At 54.1% G+C, this 20,343-nt stretch overlaps 6 protein-coding genes across 6 annotated transcripts; 3 read left to right on the top strand and 3 right to left on the bottom strand.

Moving 5' to 3' along the window:
- B0H65DRAFT_124298 (uncharacterized protein) lies at positions 1-939 on the top strand. Its single transcript, XM_062820722.1, has one exon. The coding sequence runs from the start codon at positions 98-100 to the stop codon at positions 767-769; it is 672 nt and encodes a 223-aa protein (XP_062684825.1). The 5' UTR covers positions 1-97; the 3' UTR covers positions 770-939.
- Positions 934-4,996, top strand: B0H65DRAFT_124283 (uncharacterized protein). Its single transcript, XM_062820721.1, has 3 exons — positions 934-2,518; positions 2,570-4,360; positions 4,433-4,996. Exons 1-3 carry the CDS (start codon positions 1,098-1,100, stop codon positions 4,941-4,943), a joined length of 3,723 nt encoding a protein of 1,240 aa, XP_062684824.1. The 5' UTR covers positions 934-1,097; the 3' UTR covers positions 4,944-4,996.
- A 615-nt stretch (positions 4,997-5,611) lies between these two features.
- B0H65DRAFT_124244 (uncharacterized protein) lies at positions 5,612-6,392 on the bottom strand. The gene has a single exon (XM_062820720.1). It carries the CDS (start codon positions 6,299-6,301, stop codon positions 5,834-5,836), a length of 468 nt encoding a protein of 155 aa, XP_062684823.1. The 5' UTR covers positions 6,302-6,392; the 3' UTR covers positions 5,612-5,833.
- Positions 6,393-6,797: 405 nt separating this feature from the next.
- On the bottom strand, positions 6,798-9,248 carry B0H65DRAFT_124235 (ribonuclease H-like domain-containing protein). Its single transcript, XM_062820719.1, has 4 exons — positions 8,956-9,248; positions 8,717-8,774; positions 7,910-8,616; positions 6,798-7,838 (listed from the first exon to the last, which is right to left on the bottom strand). Exons 1-4 carry the CDS (start codon positions 9,109-9,111, stop codon positions 6,918-6,920), a joined length of 1,842 nt encoding a protein of 613 aa, XP_062684822.1. The 5' UTR covers positions 9,112-9,248; the 3' UTR covers positions 6,798-6,917.
- Positions 9,249-12,059: 2,811 nt separating this feature from the next.
- Positions 12,060-16,221, top strand: B0H65DRAFT_418514 (uncharacterized protein; the record flags this gene model as incomplete). Its single annotated transcript, XM_062824150.1, has 5 exons — positions 12,060-12,112; positions 12,418-12,501; positions 12,563-12,736; positions 14,217-15,898; positions 15,953-16,221. Coding segments are annotated over 5 exons (2,262 nt in total), but the record flags the coding sequence as incomplete, so codon positions are not given.
- Positions 16,222-16,561: 340 nt separating this feature from the next.
- B0H65DRAFT_124129 (uncharacterized protein) lies at positions 16,562-20,228 on the bottom strand. Its single transcript, XM_062820717.1, has one exon. The coding sequence runs from the start codon at positions 20,025-20,027 to the stop codon at positions 16,902-16,904; it is 3,126 nt and encodes a 1,041-aa protein (XP_062684820.1). The 5' UTR covers positions 20,028-20,228; the 3' UTR covers positions 16,562-16,901.
- Between the last annotated feature and the right edge of the window lie 115 nt (positions 20,229-20,343).

Genomic DNA, 20,343 nt, shown 5'->3' with positions numbered 1-20,343 from the left:
GGTATTGGTATGGCTACGGGAGCGGCAGCCAGCGGGTATGTGACGCCCGCCGCTGTACCCTGGCTTATAAGGGTAGCGCGTTCGATTCCGATTAAGGATGTCGGCTTCGTGGCTTCGTCTACCTCGGGGTATATCCGGAGGCGCGCAAGCAAGTGCAGTGTCGCGTCAAGTTCCAGGACCTGGGCGTTTGACCATAGATGAACGTTCTACGGGTGATGAACCCCAAGGCAGGCATTCTCGTCGCGTTAAGAGGGGTCATCAGATTGCAAAGGCATCCATCGCCCGGCGTCGGTGCATTACCTCAGCTCTGGCCTCATTATCTGAACCAGCGGACGTATTCGGCTTCTTTCCGCAACGTCGCCGTCTCTCACGGTTTCCAGCCTCACCGTCACATCAGCCTTTCCTTATCCTCTTAAGGGTGCTATGGGTTGTTTTGAGCAAGGCTATCATCGCCAGAGCGGGAGTATCTGATCTTTTATTGTCCATTGCCAAGTGGCATTTCCCTACGACTAACTACCTACACAGGAACAGTCTGGTCTTATCTCCACCGCATCGCTTCTCCTTCTCCCACCCTCTGCGGGCATACATTTCTGCCTTGCCAACCACACTTTGCAGCAGACCATACAAGGCACATGCGCAGAGATACAACACCGAACGGATCCATTCAACACATCAAGGAGCAGGGTTGGAGTTGAAGGTCTTGGTCTTGAACTTGTACGGAGACGCGTTGGTGCAGTGGACGAAGCGTTCACATTGCCCGGTTCGCTGAGGTCATCAAATCTTTTCGAGGAAAGTAGCAGCCTCACGCCGAACAGGGTGAGCAACTGCCCCTGCTGTGTGTGGAAAGACGCCCAAAATATTTGGGACTTCAAAACAGGGTCTGGAGGTGGATGGCGATTCACAAGAAAGTCGTTCGTTAGAGGTATCTCTCTGCCTCTCCAAGGTAGGTATTTCGCGTTCGACAGTGCCTTGGGGCAGGCTGCAGGCCTGAGAAGGACGCTGTGCACGCGTTTTTAGCGGGTCGGGCAATCCCTGCCGGTCGGCCAAGATACCGCCCTGGCCACTAAAAGTCAGATATCGACGAATCTGGTGTCGCCATGGGGTCCTCACCTCCAGCGGCGGCTGGACCACTTTTGGATTCTCGGACTCGACATGATGCTGCAATGCCAAATGGCAGCCGCATTTCCAAAGACCAACCACGCAGCCTCACAGACGAGCATGCTCTAGGCATGAATACTTCACGTCCGACTACTTCGCCTGCCGCTGCCGTCGTGAACCGGTCCTCTGATCCTGATCCTGTTCCTGACCCAGCAGCTCGACACAAACCGAATCCAGATCGCCCCAGTGGCAGCAACGGCCCCAGCAGCAAATCCGGCAAACCTCGCGGCCGGTCGATCGAACCGCCCTCTTCCTCCTCCCAGCCTGCTCCTCGCCATCGCCATCCGTCGAGACATCGCAGCCCGGACCGCTCTGGCCGCTCTTCGCGTCTCCCCCATCCCCATCGCTCCAGAGGCTCCCCACGCAGCCGTAGAGATCGCTCCCGCGAGCCTCGTGGTCGCGACGGCCACTTTTCCCCGGACCGACGCCATCGAAGTCCTGGCCCGCCGAGAGGCAGAGGGGACGCCGCCCACGAACGTGGCCAGAACGTCGATCACGGGAAACAACACTCACAACCTCCTCCACACCCGGCCCGCGCCTCTCAACGTGCTTCTTCGAGGTCACCAGGCTCGAGCAAGCGCAGACGTAGTCGAACCCCATCGCCAGGTGGACCGGAGTCTAAAAGGTCACGACGTGCCCGGAGCCCTCGAAGAGGAGAAAGGGACGACGTAAATTCCGTGCAACCTCCAAGGGACCGCCGCAGGTCGCCATTTGACAGGAGGCCATCTCGTTCCCCAAATCATCACGAGCGGCGACGCTCCAGAGACAGGAAACGGTCGGGCCGATCTCGATCCCCAGATCGCTCTCGAAGGCGGAAATCACGGTCACCAGACCGGGGAGTTTTTGACCAAGCTTCGGAACGTGTACGCCGAAGGAGTCCATCTCCACGGCATCGTGGTCGCTCAGACCGGCCAGATCGTCCTGAACGTCGGCATCAGTCAAGGTCACGTTCTCGGACCCCTCCCCATCACGAAAACAGACACCCCGCTTCCGACGCAGGTTCGCGCAGACGGCCAAGTCCCGACCCGGACTCACGTGAGCCTTACGACCATCCCCAAGGCTCTCCACGGGACCGGCGACGCTCCAAATCCAGCAAAAAGGGCAAAAGCCGTGACGATCAAAAGTTTGATCCTGCATCTGGCGTAAATAGTATCGAGGTTAACATGGCTGCGAGGAATGGCTACCGAGGGGGTTATGGCGCCCCGATGCCCCCTGGGTACACAGAAACACATGATGGCCGAAACTATTCACACTCTTCGGGACATGCAACCCCCAACTCATCCTTCCATGGCTCGCCTCCCGCCCAATCTCCTTATGGTGCCGGACGAGGGTGGAACAATCCGCAATTTTCACCACAAAGGTATGTCCTCCCAGAGCAACACAATGATTCTCTTGACTGACATCGGAGTAGTCAGTATGGATATCCGCATGGCAATTACGGCCCCCCTACCGGGCCGCAAGCACACTACCACTCGAATCAAGGGCATTCGCCACCGTATCCTCCAACCGGCCCAGCGGCCCAATACCCAACAGGTCCGTATCGCAGTGGGCATCGGGCTGCATCTGGTGGATTTCGCGGTGGCTCATTCGGTGTCCCTCGCGGAGGCCATCGAGGTGGCTCTAAAGGTGCACAATGGAGTCCCAACGCTCACAATGCCTCTGGTCGAGGCCAGTACACAACAACAACAACCGAAAACAATTCCGCCCATCCCCAGAATAGCGCGGCCCCCAGCAAGCACGCTGATTCTGGCCAAAACACTCAGGAGGGGGCAAGAGAGGATGTTAACAACTCTTCCAGACCCGCTAAAGACTCTCAAGGCGATGATACCAACAAGTCAGGCAAAGAGAAGGAGGAGCAAATGCAGCCTCCTACCCGCCCAGCCGCTGGTTCACAGTCTCAGCCCTCAAACAAGTTCAGTTTTAGTATGAAGAACGCAACAAAGCCAGCAGTAGCGGCTCCACGGCCGGAAATATCTCTCAAGTTCAATGCCGTCGTTCCGCCACGGGAACCTTCGCAAAAGCAACCTCCCAAAGCGCCCGCTGCTGCTCCGCCGACGGCGCCATCTGCCCACAGATCCAATCGGGACCGTCATGACCTCCCCAAAAATGTGCCCACGGAACCGGCATCTGCTAGGGCTCGTCACAATGATCGCAGAGGGCCGGACCAGCACAGGCCGGTAGATAGCCACAGACCGGCGGAACAGCAAAAGCCTAGGACACGAATTGTAAAGAAGATTGTCAAGAAGCTCAAGGAGAAGCCGGCTCTTCCGCCGGACTTGGCAAAGTCAAAGTCAGTATATCACAGAAAGCCAGGGAATGAATCTGTCATCGGTTCCGGTACGTATGGAAAGGTGTTCAAAGCCCTCAATGTGTATACGAAAAAACAAGTGGCCCTCAAGAGGATACGAATGGAGGGAGAAAGGGATGGCTTCCCTGTGACAGCGGTGCGAGAGATCAAGCTGCTCCGGTCTTTAAGCCATAAGAACATCGTCAAGCTCATGGAAGTGATGGTTGAGATGAACGAGTGCTTCATGGTATTCGAGTACCTGTCACACGATCTCACAGGTCTCATTAACCATCCCAATTACACTCTGGACCCGGCTCAGAAGAAGCATTTGGCTCTGCAGTTGTTCGAGGGTTTGGACTATCTTCACACCAGGGGCGTCCTGCATCGAGACATCAAAGCAGCCAATATCCTGGTCAGCAACGAGGGTGTCCTCAAACTTGCCGATTTTGGCTTGGCTCGGTTCTATGCCAAACATCACCAACTCGACTACACGAACCGTGTGATCACCATCTGGTACAGGTCACCGGAACTACTCCTAGGAGAGACACAGTACGGACCCGCTGTGGATATCTGGAGCGCTGCTTGCGTGATGATGGAAATATTTACAAAGCGTGCCATTTTCCCTGGTGATGGTAGCGAGATCAACCAGCTGGACAAGATCCACTCTGTTTTGGGCACACCGACCAGAAACGACTGGCCAAACATCATTGAAATGCCTTGGTTCGAACTGCTACGGCCAACTCAGCGGCGAGCAAATGTTTTTGCTGAAAAGTACAAAGAGCTGGTGACACCTGCCGCGTTTGAGCTACTCCTCTGGATGTTCAAATACGACCCCGATAAACGGCCCAGCGCTGCCGAAGTATTGGCGCATCCTTACTTCACCACCGAAGAACCAGCTCCGCGACAAGCAGTCGAGTAAGTTTCCTCCTTTGGCATTTGTCAATGCCCCCTCCTGAAGATTGCCGGTGCTAACAATTGACTCCTTAGGCTCAAGGATATTGATGGTGAATGGCATGAATTCGAATCCAAGGCTCTCCGGAAAGAGAATGAGAGGAAGGAAAGGGAAGCACGGCGGGCTGTCAAGGAGGGGGCACCAACAACAACCGCTGCACCAAGTGGTGGTGGCGGTAGCTCTTCGGCTCGCGATAAGGATCGTGACCCTAGAAAGCGCCCTGCCGAAACTCGAGAACCACCACCATCAGAGCGCGACTCCAAACGTCCGCACTTGGACCCAAATGCTGCCACCAAACCATCAACAACGACATCATCATCAGCTTCCCACCAGCAGCAGCAGGAGCGGCAGCGGCAGCGAGAGCCCGAACGGTCATCAGTACCCACCAGGCCCAGGGACCAACAACAACAACAGGAACAGCAGCAACCTCGGCCATCAGCATCATCTTCATCACAATTACCACCGCCAACGGCACCGGCGCAGGCACAGTCAAGGGCACCTACAAATGCCCCATCCGGGCCGGCAGCAAGTCAAAGTCATAACTAGGAGAACATGACTTATTATGAGAAGATTATGTGGCAGAATCGTTACCCTGGCCTAATGTTCAATTATGCTCCGCCTGCAGTGAAAAGCTGGTTTATGCAAAACATGCTAAATCGGAATCGAAACCGACTTACAACGATGACGACGGGACCAGGACCACGTAGTTATAAAGGTGGAGGAAATCGAGGCTGGTGTTCTTCGAGTCGAGGCAGCAGAAATAGATAAGGGGTTAGGAAGTAGCAGGTTAAGGAACTGTATCGTATTGTATGGCATATGGCACATGGATCGGGACAGACCGCACCCGGCCATGACACGGCACACGTCTTGGGTTATCATTGGTATAAAAACATTGGGCATCGAATTGGTGGGAAAGGCATGGTATAGAGAAACTTGGTAAAGCATGAAATATTTGCGCAAGGGGGACACAAGAAGGACACAAGAAGGAGGAAATATGGATATCCGAGGGTGACGGGATGGGATGGGATGGAAGAGAATGGCGCACGGGGAAATGATTGTATGATTCAAAGCAGGTATGGGAAAGGAGGTGAAAACATCGCTACATAGGCTAGGGGCGGAACGTAGACAAAACTGAACACCTTGAATGCAAGAAAAGAGAGGCAGTCGAACAATCGCCTCCGTGAGACCCAGATGAGTGTGTACCCGATGGATGTATGCATAAACGATATCCTTGGTCAATTTTGAAGAACTACAGTTTACAGCCTACCCATCCATATCGATAGAGCAAACGTTCATTGCTTTTTTTTCCCCCTTCTTCGACTCCTAACCCGCCTAAGTAATGACATCAACCCCTTCCGTTTCCACGATATGATGATGTTTCAATGCAGGTGCTACACATCGATCTTGTGCCTGATTCATTTTGTCCCTTTTTATTTTTACTCTTTTTGTTCGCACACACACCAACCCGGCTTCAGGCACACCTTCAAGGAGAAAAACAACACAAAGCAGGAAAAAAAGAAGTGTTCACAAACAGCAGTTACATATTGTGTTGTTGTAAAATTGAGAAGAAATGAAGCCTCGACCTTTCCTTGCAAACCGTCCCGTCCATCCGAACCAACCAACCGACCAACCGACCAACACCCCTTCGCCTCCGCTGAGTTCCCCCGACCAATTTGACCGTCCGTCTTTTTACTCCCCTTGCCTTGCCTTGCCTTGCCACTGTTCGAAATAAAGTACCGCGGTTTTGTTGTTCTTGTATATGATTTGACTAGATGTGGAAAAGTTGATGGGAGGAAAAGATTCGAACAAACTTGAAAGCACCAAATTGGCAGAGAAAAATAGTACGTTGACACTCCTCCAATAGATATGAAAATGAAAGTCGCGGAAAAGGCAACAGCACCCATAGCCACCAGCACCCCCAACCGCCCCCAAGAAACATAAGGCCAAAATTACGATTTAGTTTTTTTCCCCTGCTCCGTTAACCCATCTCCGCCAGCCCATGATATGTCTCGCTCTAGCGAACCGGCGTTGCAAAAATCCGAGAGCCGCTGAGAGACCGTTGGCCTTAAACCGTAGCTCCTAGCAATGAATCCAGCCGTTCCCGCCCATCTTTTTTGCCATAAGCCAGCCAGCCAGTTACCATGCGTCGTTCGAGATAAACTCCGCCCTGAGGGATTGTGTAAAAATGGCATGTTGCGTTTCTCTTTTGTCATACCCATCCGATTCGCAAATTTTTGCCTGCCAGGCGCCGCTTCCGTCCCGCTTCCCACGCCCAAGTAAAAACCGCCGCAGTAGTTCTCCCAAAAGCCTTGCCTGCACCCGTGCTCCGCTTGCCCCATGCACCCCGTGAAGAAACAGTATAAGCCCATAGTTATCGCCAAGGTTCCAAATTGATCTCTATTCTCGTTCCCAAAATTGTTCGCGGTGAAATTCACAACTGAAGAAACAATCGAAAGCTCGATGCCATGTGAGCAATCCGTTGTACGGCTTGGCACTGGGAAGAGTTGTGTTGTTGTTCCTTTACGCGGGTGACTTGCTGGCAGGAACCGCGCCACCGTTCTGACGAGCATCCTGGTTGCTCACGGAGAGGCTGCCGATGCCACTGGAGAGGAAAGCAAAAGGATCGTTCTCAGTCTGAGAATAAAAGTTGTTTCCAGGTCCGGCAGAGGCGGGTCCGTTGCTGGCAGACTGGAAAGCGGCCTCGGCGGCACGGCTATCGAAAGGACCAGCCGAGTGAGAACCAGGAGCGGGACCGAAATGGGTGTTCAGCGAAGGGTAAGGGGCAGCACCGCCACCGAGGCCAGAGGGAAGTGCGTAGGTGCTGGGCGGGCCACCGAAATGCTGGCCATATCCACTCGCAGAGTTAAAGCCACCGGCGGAAGCAAAGGGACCAGGGGCAGAGTTGCCGCCCATGGATCCTTGATTCATGCCGTAGGAGGTTTGAGCGTCCAGGGGAGATGGATAGCCCGAGTCGGCGACCACAGCAGCGCCAGCACGGCTCGCTCCACAGCGAAGACAGCACACATTCTTGGCGAAGTTGTGGTACCCGCAAACCTCGTTGCCGCACTTCCAGTCACCGGCACGGAACGGAACGACACCAGAGCCGCCCATACGGCCGTGTCCACCGCCGTGACCGTGATGGCCCATGTGAGGAGGAGCGGGCATCATAGCCGGGGGGCCATAGCCATAGCCATAGCCCATCTCGCCAGTGGGACCGGCACTGACAGCCGGGAAGGAGCAGCGGAAGCAGGCTGTGCGGCGCTGGAAGTTGGAGAAACCGCAAGAAGGGCACGTCCAGTCACCAGGTCTGGGGCGGTTCTTGCTGGGGGGGAAGGGCGTAAGGATCTCGGAAGCGCGATCGAGAACCCTGCTAGAGGAGGGCGACACCTCAATAGCCTTTTCGTTCAAAGCCCTTCCGTTCATGCAAAGACTTTCGGCGGCCTAAAGTGATGTATGATGTCAGTGGCACGAGACTTTAATTACAAGCACTAGATGCAATAAGCAAGACATACCTCTTCGTGGGAAGAAAAGACGGCGAAGCCGGTTCCGGTAGGCTTGTGCTGCTCTGGAGTACGGAGAGTCCAGAACGCAATGGGCCTACCGCCGTACTGGGTGAACCAACTCTCCAGCTCAGACTGGGTAGTGTCGTGAGGCAAGCCGGACATGTGCAAAACCTTGCTGCGCTCCGACAAGAAGGCACGAACGTCAGCACGGGCATCCATAGGCCGAGTAAGCACATCAGGATGCTCATGAGCGGGCTGCGACTTGCGAATCAAGCTACGCAAAACACGGGCAAGGGTGACAGCTTCCTCCATGGCACGGCGAGGAGACGCGGGGGCAAGAGCCTGCAGGTGGAAGGGCAGGTTGTGCTTGATGGGAGCGCTGCTCTGCACAGCCTCCACCTCGAGGGCCGCGCATATGTTAGCAAGCGACGAGGGGCCGAAAGGCAGCGACTCGGGGTGATGCTGCTGCCATCTTTGGTATTCGGTGCGTAGATCGAAAGTGCGCGAGTGCTGCAGATAGGGGGGAAGGACAACGGCCTTGTCACGGGCTTCCCTAGGGAGCTGGACGCGCAAATCCCAAGCCTCGAGGGTGACGAAAACGAAATCGAGGTTGGGGCCAGTCAAGTGTTCGGAAGCAAAAGCATCGAAGCGGTTGATGGCATCCCTGAAGGTGCCGGCGTTACGGACATGTTCCCACGTGAGGGTCGTCAAGCTCGCTGTTGGGTAAGGGGTCAGCAAGAAGTGCCTGCAACCGCCATGTGAAGAGCCAATTGGCCCGGCGGGCGGAGGGAGATCAGGGGGTAAGGTTCGACGTACTGCAGAGAGGAGTAATGGGGGTGTTGACCGGCTTGACGAGGACGCTCTCTCTATGAATCTGCAACGAACGGTGTGGTCAGCATTGAGCATGGACAGAGTAAACAGGGCCTTGAACTCGGGGAATCTCAGGCTGGAAAGAGCAATTCGGAGTGATTAAGACCGGACTCGGGACCGGGGCCGGGGCCGAGGCCGAGGCCGGCGGTACGGCATCAGATTGTAGGGGTTTGTTTTCTGCTTACCTCCTCGAGGTTGTTGGCATCCAAAAGGATCCAACCGAGCTCAATGACCTCGGCGGAATCCTTGGTCACATAAACGCCGTGCTCGTCGCAGGTGGTCGCGACGTGAATGACCACGTAGCGGTCCACCTTGAAAGGCGGACTTTGCTGGGTCGCCATGACGGGTGAGGAGGCACCCGAGGGCCTGGGGAGTGGACGGGAAGAAGGGCGGAAAGGAGGCGGATGGGCCGACGTCGATGAGGTGCGTCCGGTGATGGATGCAATGGAAGCGGCAAGAGGGGTGGGTGCCTGCTCCGGTTCAGCTTGGTCAGTCCCGGGTTTTAGGATAGAGTTTTCGGCGACGGTGAGGGAAGGTCGTCGGGGATGGATGCAGGTCGGGAGACGGGGGCAGTGGGAAGACGGACCTACCTAGCAATGGCAGATGTGGACAGTGGATGGAGCAGGTTGACCGTTTCCCGTTCGTCGACTTGTCAGAGGAGTCCAAACCTTTTTTTTTCGTAGTACCCAGCCTAAGTACCCGACGCAAGCACCACCTGGTCCCCCCCGGTCGTCCCCAGTCGGTCCAGTTGGTGGTGTCGGTTTGCGGTTTGGTGCCAAATTGGTGCCAGTTCGGTCCCAGCTTTTTGTTCAGTGACAGTGACAGTGGAGGTGACAGCGACTGCCCGTTATCTTCTTAACACTAAACCAACGGGATTCGGGAAAGCGCAATTACCTTATGGTATGTAGCAAAATAGCCCAGCAAAAAAATGGTTCACGGCTTGCTCCAGCTCGCGGAGATACACAGGACGAAAACGTTCAGCTAAGGTTGAGTTCTGCGACTGAACTTCACGGAAGGCTGGGCGGGGGTGGAGGTGGTGGTTGAAGGTGAATGGAGCGAAGGCGACGGCTGCCGAACAGGTCGGTCAAGACAGCTAAACAGCAAGTGCGATTACTCGGTTTCTTCTCGTATTGAATAGTACGGCAACAAACAGCGAACTAATTGCAACGCGACTGCGAAACGAACGAGCGAGGCGACCAAAAATTCCACTTCTCAGAAACTCGAGATGACAAAAAGCGCCGCCAGAATACCGACAGTTAGTCTGTTAGGTTACTAACAAACGCCCACCCTGTAAACTCGTGCTTACGTTAGTGTCCTGGCGGGCCCCGAGTGCCTCTTCGCAACAGAAGTGAAGGCCCGTAGAAGTGGATGAAAGGAAGGGTGGAGTCGCAAAGGGGAAGGGTCAGGATATCCAGGTCAAGAGGAGATTTCCTCGAGGGTCCTAGAGTCCATCACGGCACTCCGTCGGACGTCCCGGTTACGGAAAGGGGACCGACCGGTTGTGGACGGCGCTGTGACAGACGATGGAACTTCTCCTCACAACATATCTGTCCATCAAGCACCTCGCCGGCGATGCGCACGGCCGGAGTACTCAGTTGGAGACAAGGGAAACCGTCAACAGTTTCAAGGCCCGTCTCATTAACAGAAGTGGAAGAGATTCACTAAATATTTCCAGAGGTATCCTATACCTCCTACATCACCTCGTACAGTGAGAAATGTGCTTCTGAAGGGAAGTACCTGGTACTCCGCATCTACATGGCAAACCTGTATCGAAGCTGCCTGCTCCTTTATGTTCTCTCCGACCCACTGTCTCTGACCAAATTGCTGACGGCAATAGTCAAAGGCCACCAAGAAGCCTCGATGTTTAGGTACTTGGGCTAACAGGTATAACCATCTATAATTTGATAAATGATCTCACCTACCTAACCGGTGACGACCTCGAGTAGACCAACCCAACTTGCGAGGTCAACTAAACAGAGCCCATCTCTGCACAGCAATCAATCAATGGGAAACGAACTGGATGACTCGTCAATTCGAGCTCAAAGGAAGAGCTGACCGGCTGAACTGATTGGGGCGCCAAAACGAGCTGTCATGCAGAGCTTCGAATATCACGAGCTCTTCAACCTCCTCTATTTCTATTGCTCGACTTCTCCCCTTCGACCGAGCTACCTTGTCCGATACCCGATTCCTAGCATGTTCACCTGATCGCGCCCAGTCGACATACCATATATGAAAAATGACAGGCTTTGGCTCAGGTTTGCTACGATATCTGTCGGTGTATTTCGCCATTACTTCTGAGACAGTCCAAAAAACCACAGTTCTTGTCAGTACCTCGGCTTACATAGAGACAATCACCTCCAACCGCATGCCAGTACATAGGGCGAGACTCCTATTCACGTCGCACAGCTTCCATGCACAACAGCTACAGCTAATCCCCCATGTTCCCCTTACACCTCACAAAGACATTTAGTCTTACACCGACTCTGCCATTTGGAGTACTGTGAGTCTCTGTGTGAGTGAGCACTAGTATGCCTTATACTCGCCCAACAGCTCGGGAGGGCATACAAAGGCGGCTGTTCAGAATCGACGAGGGAGTGGCATGAATTGGGAACGGCAGGCGGTGTTGGGAAATGCCGGGTTTGCAGATCATCTTGTCCGGTCACCGCCGGCCGTGGCTCCGATTTGTGGACGCCGATGCTCCGGCTAATTCGCCTCCAACTCGTAGCCAGATCCAACACAAACCCTGAGCTTCCCGGAGAAAGTGTAGACCTGAAGAACGGCCTAGTGTAATCTCCTTGGGTTTTCCCGTGCCCTGGTCCGCCTTTAATACCTTACCGAATCGTGAAAAACTAGTCCCCAGCGGATGCTCGAGGTCGACTATCTTTCATGCTTTTCTCATGGGGCTTGACCCGAGTCTACCGAAGAATCTCGCGAAGTTGGCAATATACAATGTAGGGTCAAAGGTGTCCGACAACTACGTACATGCTCATTGACGGCCGCCAAATGCAACTGGCAGACCTTTAACCCTTCGTTTTCTGCACATTGTATATTGCCAATTTCGCGAGATTCTTCGGTATACTTAAAGTGGCCCTATTACAACGATTGAACTGAAACTGGGATGGCCGAATATATGATGCCTGGCATTTCCTTCACTTACACCCAGAGACACTGACTTGCCTGCAAATAACTATAGACAAGGATAACTCGGAAACTTTGAACAAAGACAGTCAGTAGGACAGAACATAGGACGGGAATAAAGCAACAAACGACGGGAAGGTGTCACGATCATGTGGCTCGTGCGGCACGGTTCATGCTTCATGCCATCCGTCAGCAGAGACATACGTCATCGCCCCGATGTGGTGTTGTGAACTGCTGAACGCTTAACTCTGGGAAAGATCATATGTCCTTCTCCTTTTCACGATTCTGCTTGTCAAATACTCTATCATCACAGTAAACTATCTTCGGAACCTCTTCACACATCACATTTCTCGGCCAGTCACCAGAAAAAATGGGAGTGGCCTCAGCAATTTTCCTGGTCATCGTGACCATTTTCTGTACGGTTCCCAGAGGCCTCGCTCGCTCGCTCGCTCCCTCCGAATGGCGTCTTGCAGCCCCAAATGTCTACCTCCAGTGTACTAACCAAAGAGATCAACAGGTCCTCCGATCGCCGTGTTTGCCATCGCCGGCTGTGGGGCAGACCTCTTAATTAACATCTGTCTGACCTTATTGGGGTACGTTTATGTGGATGCCTTCCAGAATTATATTTCTGACCTTTGTGAAAACCCGACGCAGCTATATCCCTGGTCACGTCCATGCCTTCTATCTCGAATATGTCTACTACGACCGACGGGAGCGGTTGAGACAAGGCTCCATCGTCACCGACCGCGCTCCTGGCGTTTATAGCCAGAATGTCCAAAACGGCGGAAACCCGCACGGCTATGGTACCATTGTGCAGCCGAACGCTTCGTAGGCAAAGCAAGGCAAGGCACTTTGATGTTGCCGCTGGGAGTTTGACTTTGGAGTATGAGGGGCCAGAACGTTGACGGGGTCGAGATGCGCAAAGACGGATTGAGGTCAGGGAAAGTACTGCGATTACGAAATAGTGACTTTCCGAGGGAGTCTTCCGAAAGAGTCCCACAATATTTCTCGGGTCGATAAAGGTTAGCCGTGAGTCTCTTAATGATACCTATGATACTTTTGCTCGGGTTGCTTTGTTGTGTCGTCGGATGAGTTACCGTCCACTTGAACTATTTTGATGCCTCCGTGTGCCATGAGTAGTAGGCAGAGATGGAGATTGCCGATATATGGTTTGGTTGGCAATCCATGGTTCTCGTACAGTTGTAAGAATGACTTTTGTTATGCGTATATGTTCGTGTCTTGTATATGATTCAAGACCACATCTGTCACGAAGGAGTGAGGGTTTGATTAAGGTTTAAGCACCTGTACGTACTGACTTTCTTGACAGGCCGGAGGTGGATCACGGACTCGCACTGGCTGGACCCCGGCGGCCCGGAGCACCTCAGCCAACTCCATTCTGCGGCGCCCAGGCCGGGCGGGTCCTCCAGATGCCCCCCGGCCCCCCGCGCCAGCCCAAGCAGGCTACGGCAGTGGGCCCGGAAAGGCCACTGTACCCCGCACTCGCAGTTGCAGCACGCATCCTTTTTCATCACTTGCCGTCTTCTTTGATTGCTCCCATTCGCCGTCATTCTTGCAACCGACCATTCTCAAGGACGAATCAAGAAAATGAAGGGGCTCAGACTCGGACTTGTTGTTCCACTTGTTCCACTTCTTCTCTTTGGATTCTCTGCATGTCAAACAACATGGCGACAATGGTAGACCAACCCAAATAGGACTGGCAAGGAAGCCCAAAGGTTGCAAGGACGGCAAACCACCTTCCTGGGAGACCCCTTTTCGGACCTTCTGCAGCGATAGAAAAAAGCACGAGCGAACACGAGTCGCCCACGTTGACGTCTGACAGCCGGCCATCCGAAGATTGAGACACGCAGAAAGGCTGGAAGCCGTCAATGTCGGTCTGGTTGAGTCGATCCGTCTCATCCTGAGCACCTCTTTGCACCTTGGCTGTTATGCATGCTGCTTGAGGTTTATGTTACTTCCCGCCTTTTCCACGCCTTTTTCCCCCTCCCATCAACCCGAGTCGACGAGTCCAGTCCCAGTCTACCTCCTAGACCTACCTCCCTGGAAATCGATCCGCGAACTACCAGCGACCACGACACACTTGCATGCTTCTGCTGCTGCTGCTGCTGTTGCTTCCACTCGGCTGCGACTCGCTGCAACTCGCTGCGCTGCGATTCCTTGCTTCTGCTTCCGCTTCCGCTGCTGCAGTACTTTCTGACCTGCCCGCCTCCGTACCTTAGTCATACTTATCACCCGCATCTCGTCCATTCTGTTTCGTTTGATGCCACGCGGATAATATGCACATATATAGCAAGCCACACGGTATCCGCCAAGGCCTGGCCGACTCTTCGAACTCGCTCCTCCACGACGAGGACGATGCCTGGCCAGTGATCCCGGAGCAGCCTGCCAGACAGGCATCTTTACCCCTTCGGGTATCTCCTCATCAAGGTCCTAACCAAGGTACTCACCAACCTCGTGCTCCCTCTTCCTCATATTCTGCATCCTCTCCATCTTTGCCCCCTCTGTCCCGTCCGGCAGCTCCTTTACCTCCTCGTCTGTCCAAGACTCCGCCTTCTTCGGACTCTGGCCTCGTTGTTAGTGGGCGCTCCCGTAGGAAGAGACAGCGGCCCAACGCGATTCCAATCTCATTTCCGCGTTTCTTCCTTCAGTCTAGGCAAACCGCAGTCTCCGCCATTCCCTCTACCGCCGAGGGAAAACCCTTTCCTCTCCATGACACTTCGGCCCGGCAGAAACTGGCAAGCACATGTCCAGCCGCCTCACCTAGTAATCATCGCTACGCCAAGAGCACAGGCGCCGAAAGCAGAACCTATTCGAAACCCGTGCTGGTAAGGACTCGCAGTTCTATCGTACCCCAGTACCGACGGGGAACTAGTAGTCTCGCAGACTCTAGTCGTGTTCCTCCTTCTCAATCTCCGCAAATCGAGGCCGATCTTCGCAGTGGACAGACTGACCTTGGTACGGAATACAACCGGAACGAAGGATCTAGCCCTCACAGTAATCAGGATGCGAACGGGAGAAAGGCAAGGAACAAGATGTCGACATCAGACCAGCCCGAAAATGGCTTCAGCTCTCTGCCTTTACTATGGGAGCGACGGTCAACATCGTCTCGTCCGATCGTTGTCACGTCTAGGAATGGAAAGCCCAAGAAACTGCCGCCAATGGATGCCTTTTCGTTCAAGAGCTTCATGGCCGACATGCAGGCCCAGGGTGGTGACAACAATATAGGAGCCGACCTTGACCGTATTGCCGAGATATGTGCACGATCCCGGTACTCGCTGAGTAACCAGTACGAGGTTCATATGGCACCCCACGGCTCAGGTGCTTCCCTCGTCTGCCCGACGAGCGGAACAGCGCCATCTTCCTCGGGCGCAGTGTCGAGACGGAGGGATAATGGCCCTTACAATTCCAGTCAAAGTGCTAGAGCAGGTCCTACATTACAGGCGATTGTCCCTGATGAAGAGGAAGGTGGTGCCCGAAGGAGGCGGAGAGGGCCAGGGACTGGAGGGAGGAGGACCAAGAGCATTGCCTACGGGACTTTGGAGACAATCATGTCCTCTAGCCGCTCGTCGGAAGAGGACAAGTCATCGAAAAAGCCAGCCGCTGAAATAGCGGGAGAAGTTCGTGGAAGGATCGAAAAACGGCACAGTAACTTGGGATTTTCTGAACCTGGTGCAGGGTCAAGCGCTGCTACCACTACGAATCATGACACTGAGCATACGACGAGTGACCATGGCTTGGACGTGGAAGATAGCCACCGAAAGTCAGGGGAAGCCGCCACGGCGTCAGCAGCAGCTAAACTGGCCAGGAAGAAATCAGCGTCCTTCGCTACGGCAGTCATGGACAGTCACACCAGAAGCAGCGCCGGACAACTCCAGCGGTATGAGAGTACTTGTGCACTAGTCAGCGAGCCAGCCCTGCCGCAGACATCGGACAGCCACCTGGGGGTAAGGACCGCGGCTGGTCCCACTGCTAGTGACGTCGAAAGCAACCACCGCATGTACCCGCACACTAGGAACAGCCGAGCAGCTAGCGATAACAACATCACCAGGACCTCGAATCTTACGCGCTCCGTCAGTGACGTACCATACCGGACTTCCAGGAATGCGAGCTGGAATGCCTGGATTCCGTGGAAGGGGGGCAGTGGTGGTGCTCGATCGCAACAGCAGCAGCAAGAGCAGGTTGTGAGGAGTGAGACGGAGGAGCTGATATCGACGATGAGTGCGGATTTACAAGAACCTCGAAGAGTCGTCAGCCATGCGGAAGGAAGTCTGAGGCGGATTCTGAGGTCTCGGTGAGACGACAGATGGTCCCTACGGACAAAATTCTTTGTTTTGGGTACATGATATTTAAAGGGAGTCAGGGTTACGGGTAAGGGTTAGTGTGGCTATCTGATTTCTTTCTTTGATATCACGAAATGATGATAAACGATTTACGATGGTCTTGGAACAAGCGATATATAGATGTATGTACATGCTCTATAGACATGGGATAGTAGGGAAAGCGGCCAAAAGCTTCAAGCACGAATTTCCTTCTATCTATCTAGAGTTGAGGCTGTGACACACATTTCGTAATTTAGCTTTGACGAACTAAGAGCCCGACACTTCTAACCACTTTGAAGCAATAAGTCTAACTTGCAAGCAAGTATAGAACAGCCTCTCTGAGCATCGATGCATCCATATATACACCAGACATCCACTTTTCCATTCTTCCATATCCCTACCTCTCTGCACATCACTCCTTAAGTTCCCATCATCGCTCTTTCCTTCATCACTCCTTCCTTCATCACTCCTTCCTTCATCACTCTTTCCTTCATCACTCCTTCCCATCATCACTCCTTCCTACCATCATCACCTACCGACAAAGAATTCCAAACCGAACCACTAGGGTACGGCACACCACATGACCAAATCAAGCTATTCCACCAAACCCACCCAAATCCCCCAACCACACACACACACACTCACCACACACACCACTACCACTGCCGATAATACCTCCTCAAAAACCTCTCCCTCAAACTCTTATACCCCCGAGTCCTCTCAATCGTACTCTCCACCCTCCTTCTTAGCTCCTCCGGCCCGATCTCATGCGCACCGTTCAACAGGTTGCGATCTAGCCTCGCTGCCTCGCTTAGCAAGTCGTTCTGGTGCTGCATGTCGAGCCAGCCGCGCCAGTCGAAGTCTTCGTCCGGGTCGTGGTGGTAGTGGTACATTTGGGTGCGGTAGGGTAAGTCGGGGTTGTGAGGGTTGGGGTTGGTGTTGGGGGTGGGTTGGTTCTTGTGGATGGGGATGTAAGGGTTGGGGCTGGGTTGGTCGATGGTGCTGGCGCTGGGGGTGGGGGAGAGGGGGATGGTGTTGCTGGGGCTTGCGTTGTTAGGGTTGTGAAGGCCGAAGTTGGGGGTGGTGATGAAATCATCGAAGTCGCTGGTGATCAAGTCGTTGAAGTCGTCGTCGATGTCCTCCTCCATGTCATCCATGTCCATCATGTCCATGTCCATAGATTCTGACACACCGCTGGCTCCTTCGTTGCCACTGTGGTCGTCTTGGTCTTGCGAACTACTACCAGCTTCGTTGTTGGGCTGCTTGCGCGGCATGTGAAGCATCCAACCGTAATTGACATTCTTCTCAATCTGTTTGGTAATCTCCTCGTCTTCCAACTCGGCGACTTCGTCATCGGGCATAGCGTCGGTGGCGGGGTCGAGGTCGCCGGTGTCAAGGCGGGCATTGTGGAGGGCGACAGCGCCTTTGAGAAGATACTCGGCTCGAACGTCTGGTAGTTCGGCTTGGGCTGGGTATACCGGCTGCACCCAGTCGTGATTGCCATTATGGGCATTGAAGAAGGCCTGGTTTGACGCGGGTGAGTTGTTTCGAGGAGCAACGGGAACACCTCTTCTGTAAGCGGGATTCGCGCCGGTATAAAGGGGTAGTTGGTGAACAATGGCATGCGCCCAAGCTTTGTCTTGCTCTTGCCTTTCAGAATTGCTCTTGGCCTTGCTGTCGAACACCTGCTTGGCCATGATGAGTGATCTGTTGAGCTGGGAGTAAGCCTTGTCTTGTCGGATGAGAGTCAGCTGGTCGGGTACCCGATCTAAATCCTTCATGTACTTCGCGCAGTTCTCCCAGTCGGTATCATCGAACTCTTCTTCCTCATCGGCATGAGACGTATCATCGGGCATTGGAACGCGGCTGTCGAACTCAAGTCCGTCAATGCCATGCTCTTCGTGACTTCCCTCCTCCTTCTCCACGGCATAGTCATACAACGCCTCCTCCAAGTCCGCAAGGGCCACATCCAAATCACCTTCCACATACCGCAACTTCTTTTCCTCCTTGATCTCCTCTTCCTCCGCAGCCAGTATATCCTCTTTCTCCTCCTCCGTCAACGTCTTCCACCTTGCCTTCCTCGCATGCTTAGGCTGCCACATGCCTCTCTCGAAGGGGACATTCCCACAGCCGCCATGGGCCTTGTGATGCTTCATGATCCTCCAGCTCGAATCGGCCGGCAGGTCGAACTCGTCATCACTCATGTACAACTCATCCAGGCTCGGCACCAACGGCCGGCCCGTGTTGAAGTCCACATGGCCGTAGAGCATCATCCTCTCGGCCCTTAGGTGCAGCGGCAACCCTCTCTTGTACGCTTCCCAATTGACCATCTGATCGGGGCGAAGCAAGTGTCTGACGCCGCGCCCCCACCCTTCCACATGCATCATCCCCATCTCATTGGGCGGTACGCCGTTGATGGGATGTCCGTCGAGGACCTGCAAGAGAGTCGGTCGGACGTCGTACCGCGTCTTCATCTCCACGATCTCTTGCTCGGTGGTGTACTTCTTGCGCCGCAGGAACTGCCAAAGCGGTGTGAACCCCTTTTGGCCGAGGAACAGCTTGGCGAGCGCGGTGGACTTGGGCCCGAAGACGGGGTCGGCGAAGAGCATGTAGAGCTTGATGAAGAAGAGGCGAGCACGGTAGAGGTCCTCGTCGGTGAAGAGCGTCTGGGAGCGAATCAGGACGGCGCGGCCGCGGCAGGAGGCCACGTCCATTAAGAGCCAGAGCTTCTTTAGCGTCTTGTGCGTGTCGGGAGGGGTGCGGTGGCCGTGGCGGGCGAGGGTGGCGAGGATGTCGCGGACTTTGATCTCGCGGTCGACGACCATTTGGAACCAGATCAGGGACGGGACCTTGCGGATATTGTGTTGCGGGTCGGCGGGTGGAAGAGGGTTGACGGGACCGAATTGGCCTTCTCCGGCCTGGTTTTGATACACAGTATAATTGGGAGCCTCTCGGTTGAAATACCGTATATCACGGTGAGTACTGGGATCTCTGCCGGAGGGGTCGTCGATGAAGTACTGGTAGTACAGTTGGTGGCAGAAGATGCGAGCCGAGGACGGCGCCATGTGGTCCGTCCAAAGAAGGATGGTGCTTTGGAGGTTTGCGTTGACAAGATCATGGAAGGATTTCGAGACGCTGTAAAGATTGATGATGTCGATCGGGCGCAAATGCTTGCAGACCTCAAGGAGAAGCTCAAAGTCGGTCATCAGGGAGCCGAAGAGGTCAAAGGTGCTCACGCGGGGCTCCGTCGCTTTCGGGGAAGGCTCATTGAGAGCTTGCCATTCTTTGGCAGACTCATTGATGGCCAGGGCACGCTGGTGCCAGTGCTGATAAAGAAGAGACACCTGCTGGTGGCTTAGTCCGCTCAAACCACCGTCGTTGGCGAACTCTTCCCAGAGCGTATTGACCACTGCATCTTGCTCCTCGTTGCTTGGGTAGACGCGAAGGCCGAGATTGAGGGTATTGACATCGCTGCTGCCAGAAGGGTCGCGAGAGGATGCGGCACGATTAGAGAATATCTTGTGGGCAGTAGAGCCGGCTCTCTTGATTCTTGATTTTGGCCGGAGGAGCTCTCGTTCGACCAGATTGACGTCGGGCACTATGCCTCTTTGCTCGATTTCGTCGATAGTGGCGTTTGCGCGAGAGGCTTGAGCCGCCTCGTAGTCTTGCTGAGCATCACTTCCGTAATTGTTGAAGTTGAGTGATGCAAGTCCGGGCAGAGGGTTTGAGACAGCTCTCACTTTGCCCTCTCCTTGCTCGCCGGGCACTTGTAGGTTTGACATGTTTCCGATGACTTGGGTGCTGTGTAGTTGATTGCTTGCGCTTCCTGGTTTCTCGGATCATTCGAGTTGAAAAGAGTTGAAAAGAGACGATCGGCGAGAGTTGGAATAAAAGTTGCAAGATGGACGAAGTGATCTGGGAATTATTTTTGTCAACGGTCACTGGTTTTGTGCCATACGGTAAGTCGGGACCGCTCCTGTTCTGGGCTCCCGCAGTGAATAGATCGGTCAATGAGAACAATAGGAAGGAACTTGAGGGAAAAAAACATCAGATGAAAATAAAATTCAGAGCGAGAACAATAGTAAGCGGGTTATGGGC

Source organism: Neurospora tetraspora, assembly GCF_033439725.1.
Source record: "Neurospora tetraspora strain CBS 560.94 chromosome Unknown B0H65scaffold_2, whole genome shotgun sequence".
NCBI lineage: Eukaryota > Fungi > Ascomycota > Sordariomycetes > Sordariales > Sordariaceae > Neurospora > Neurospora tetraspora.
The sequence above is the reverse complement of the archived record's forward strand: the minus strand, read 5'-3'. Positions and strand labels throughout refer to the sequence as shown.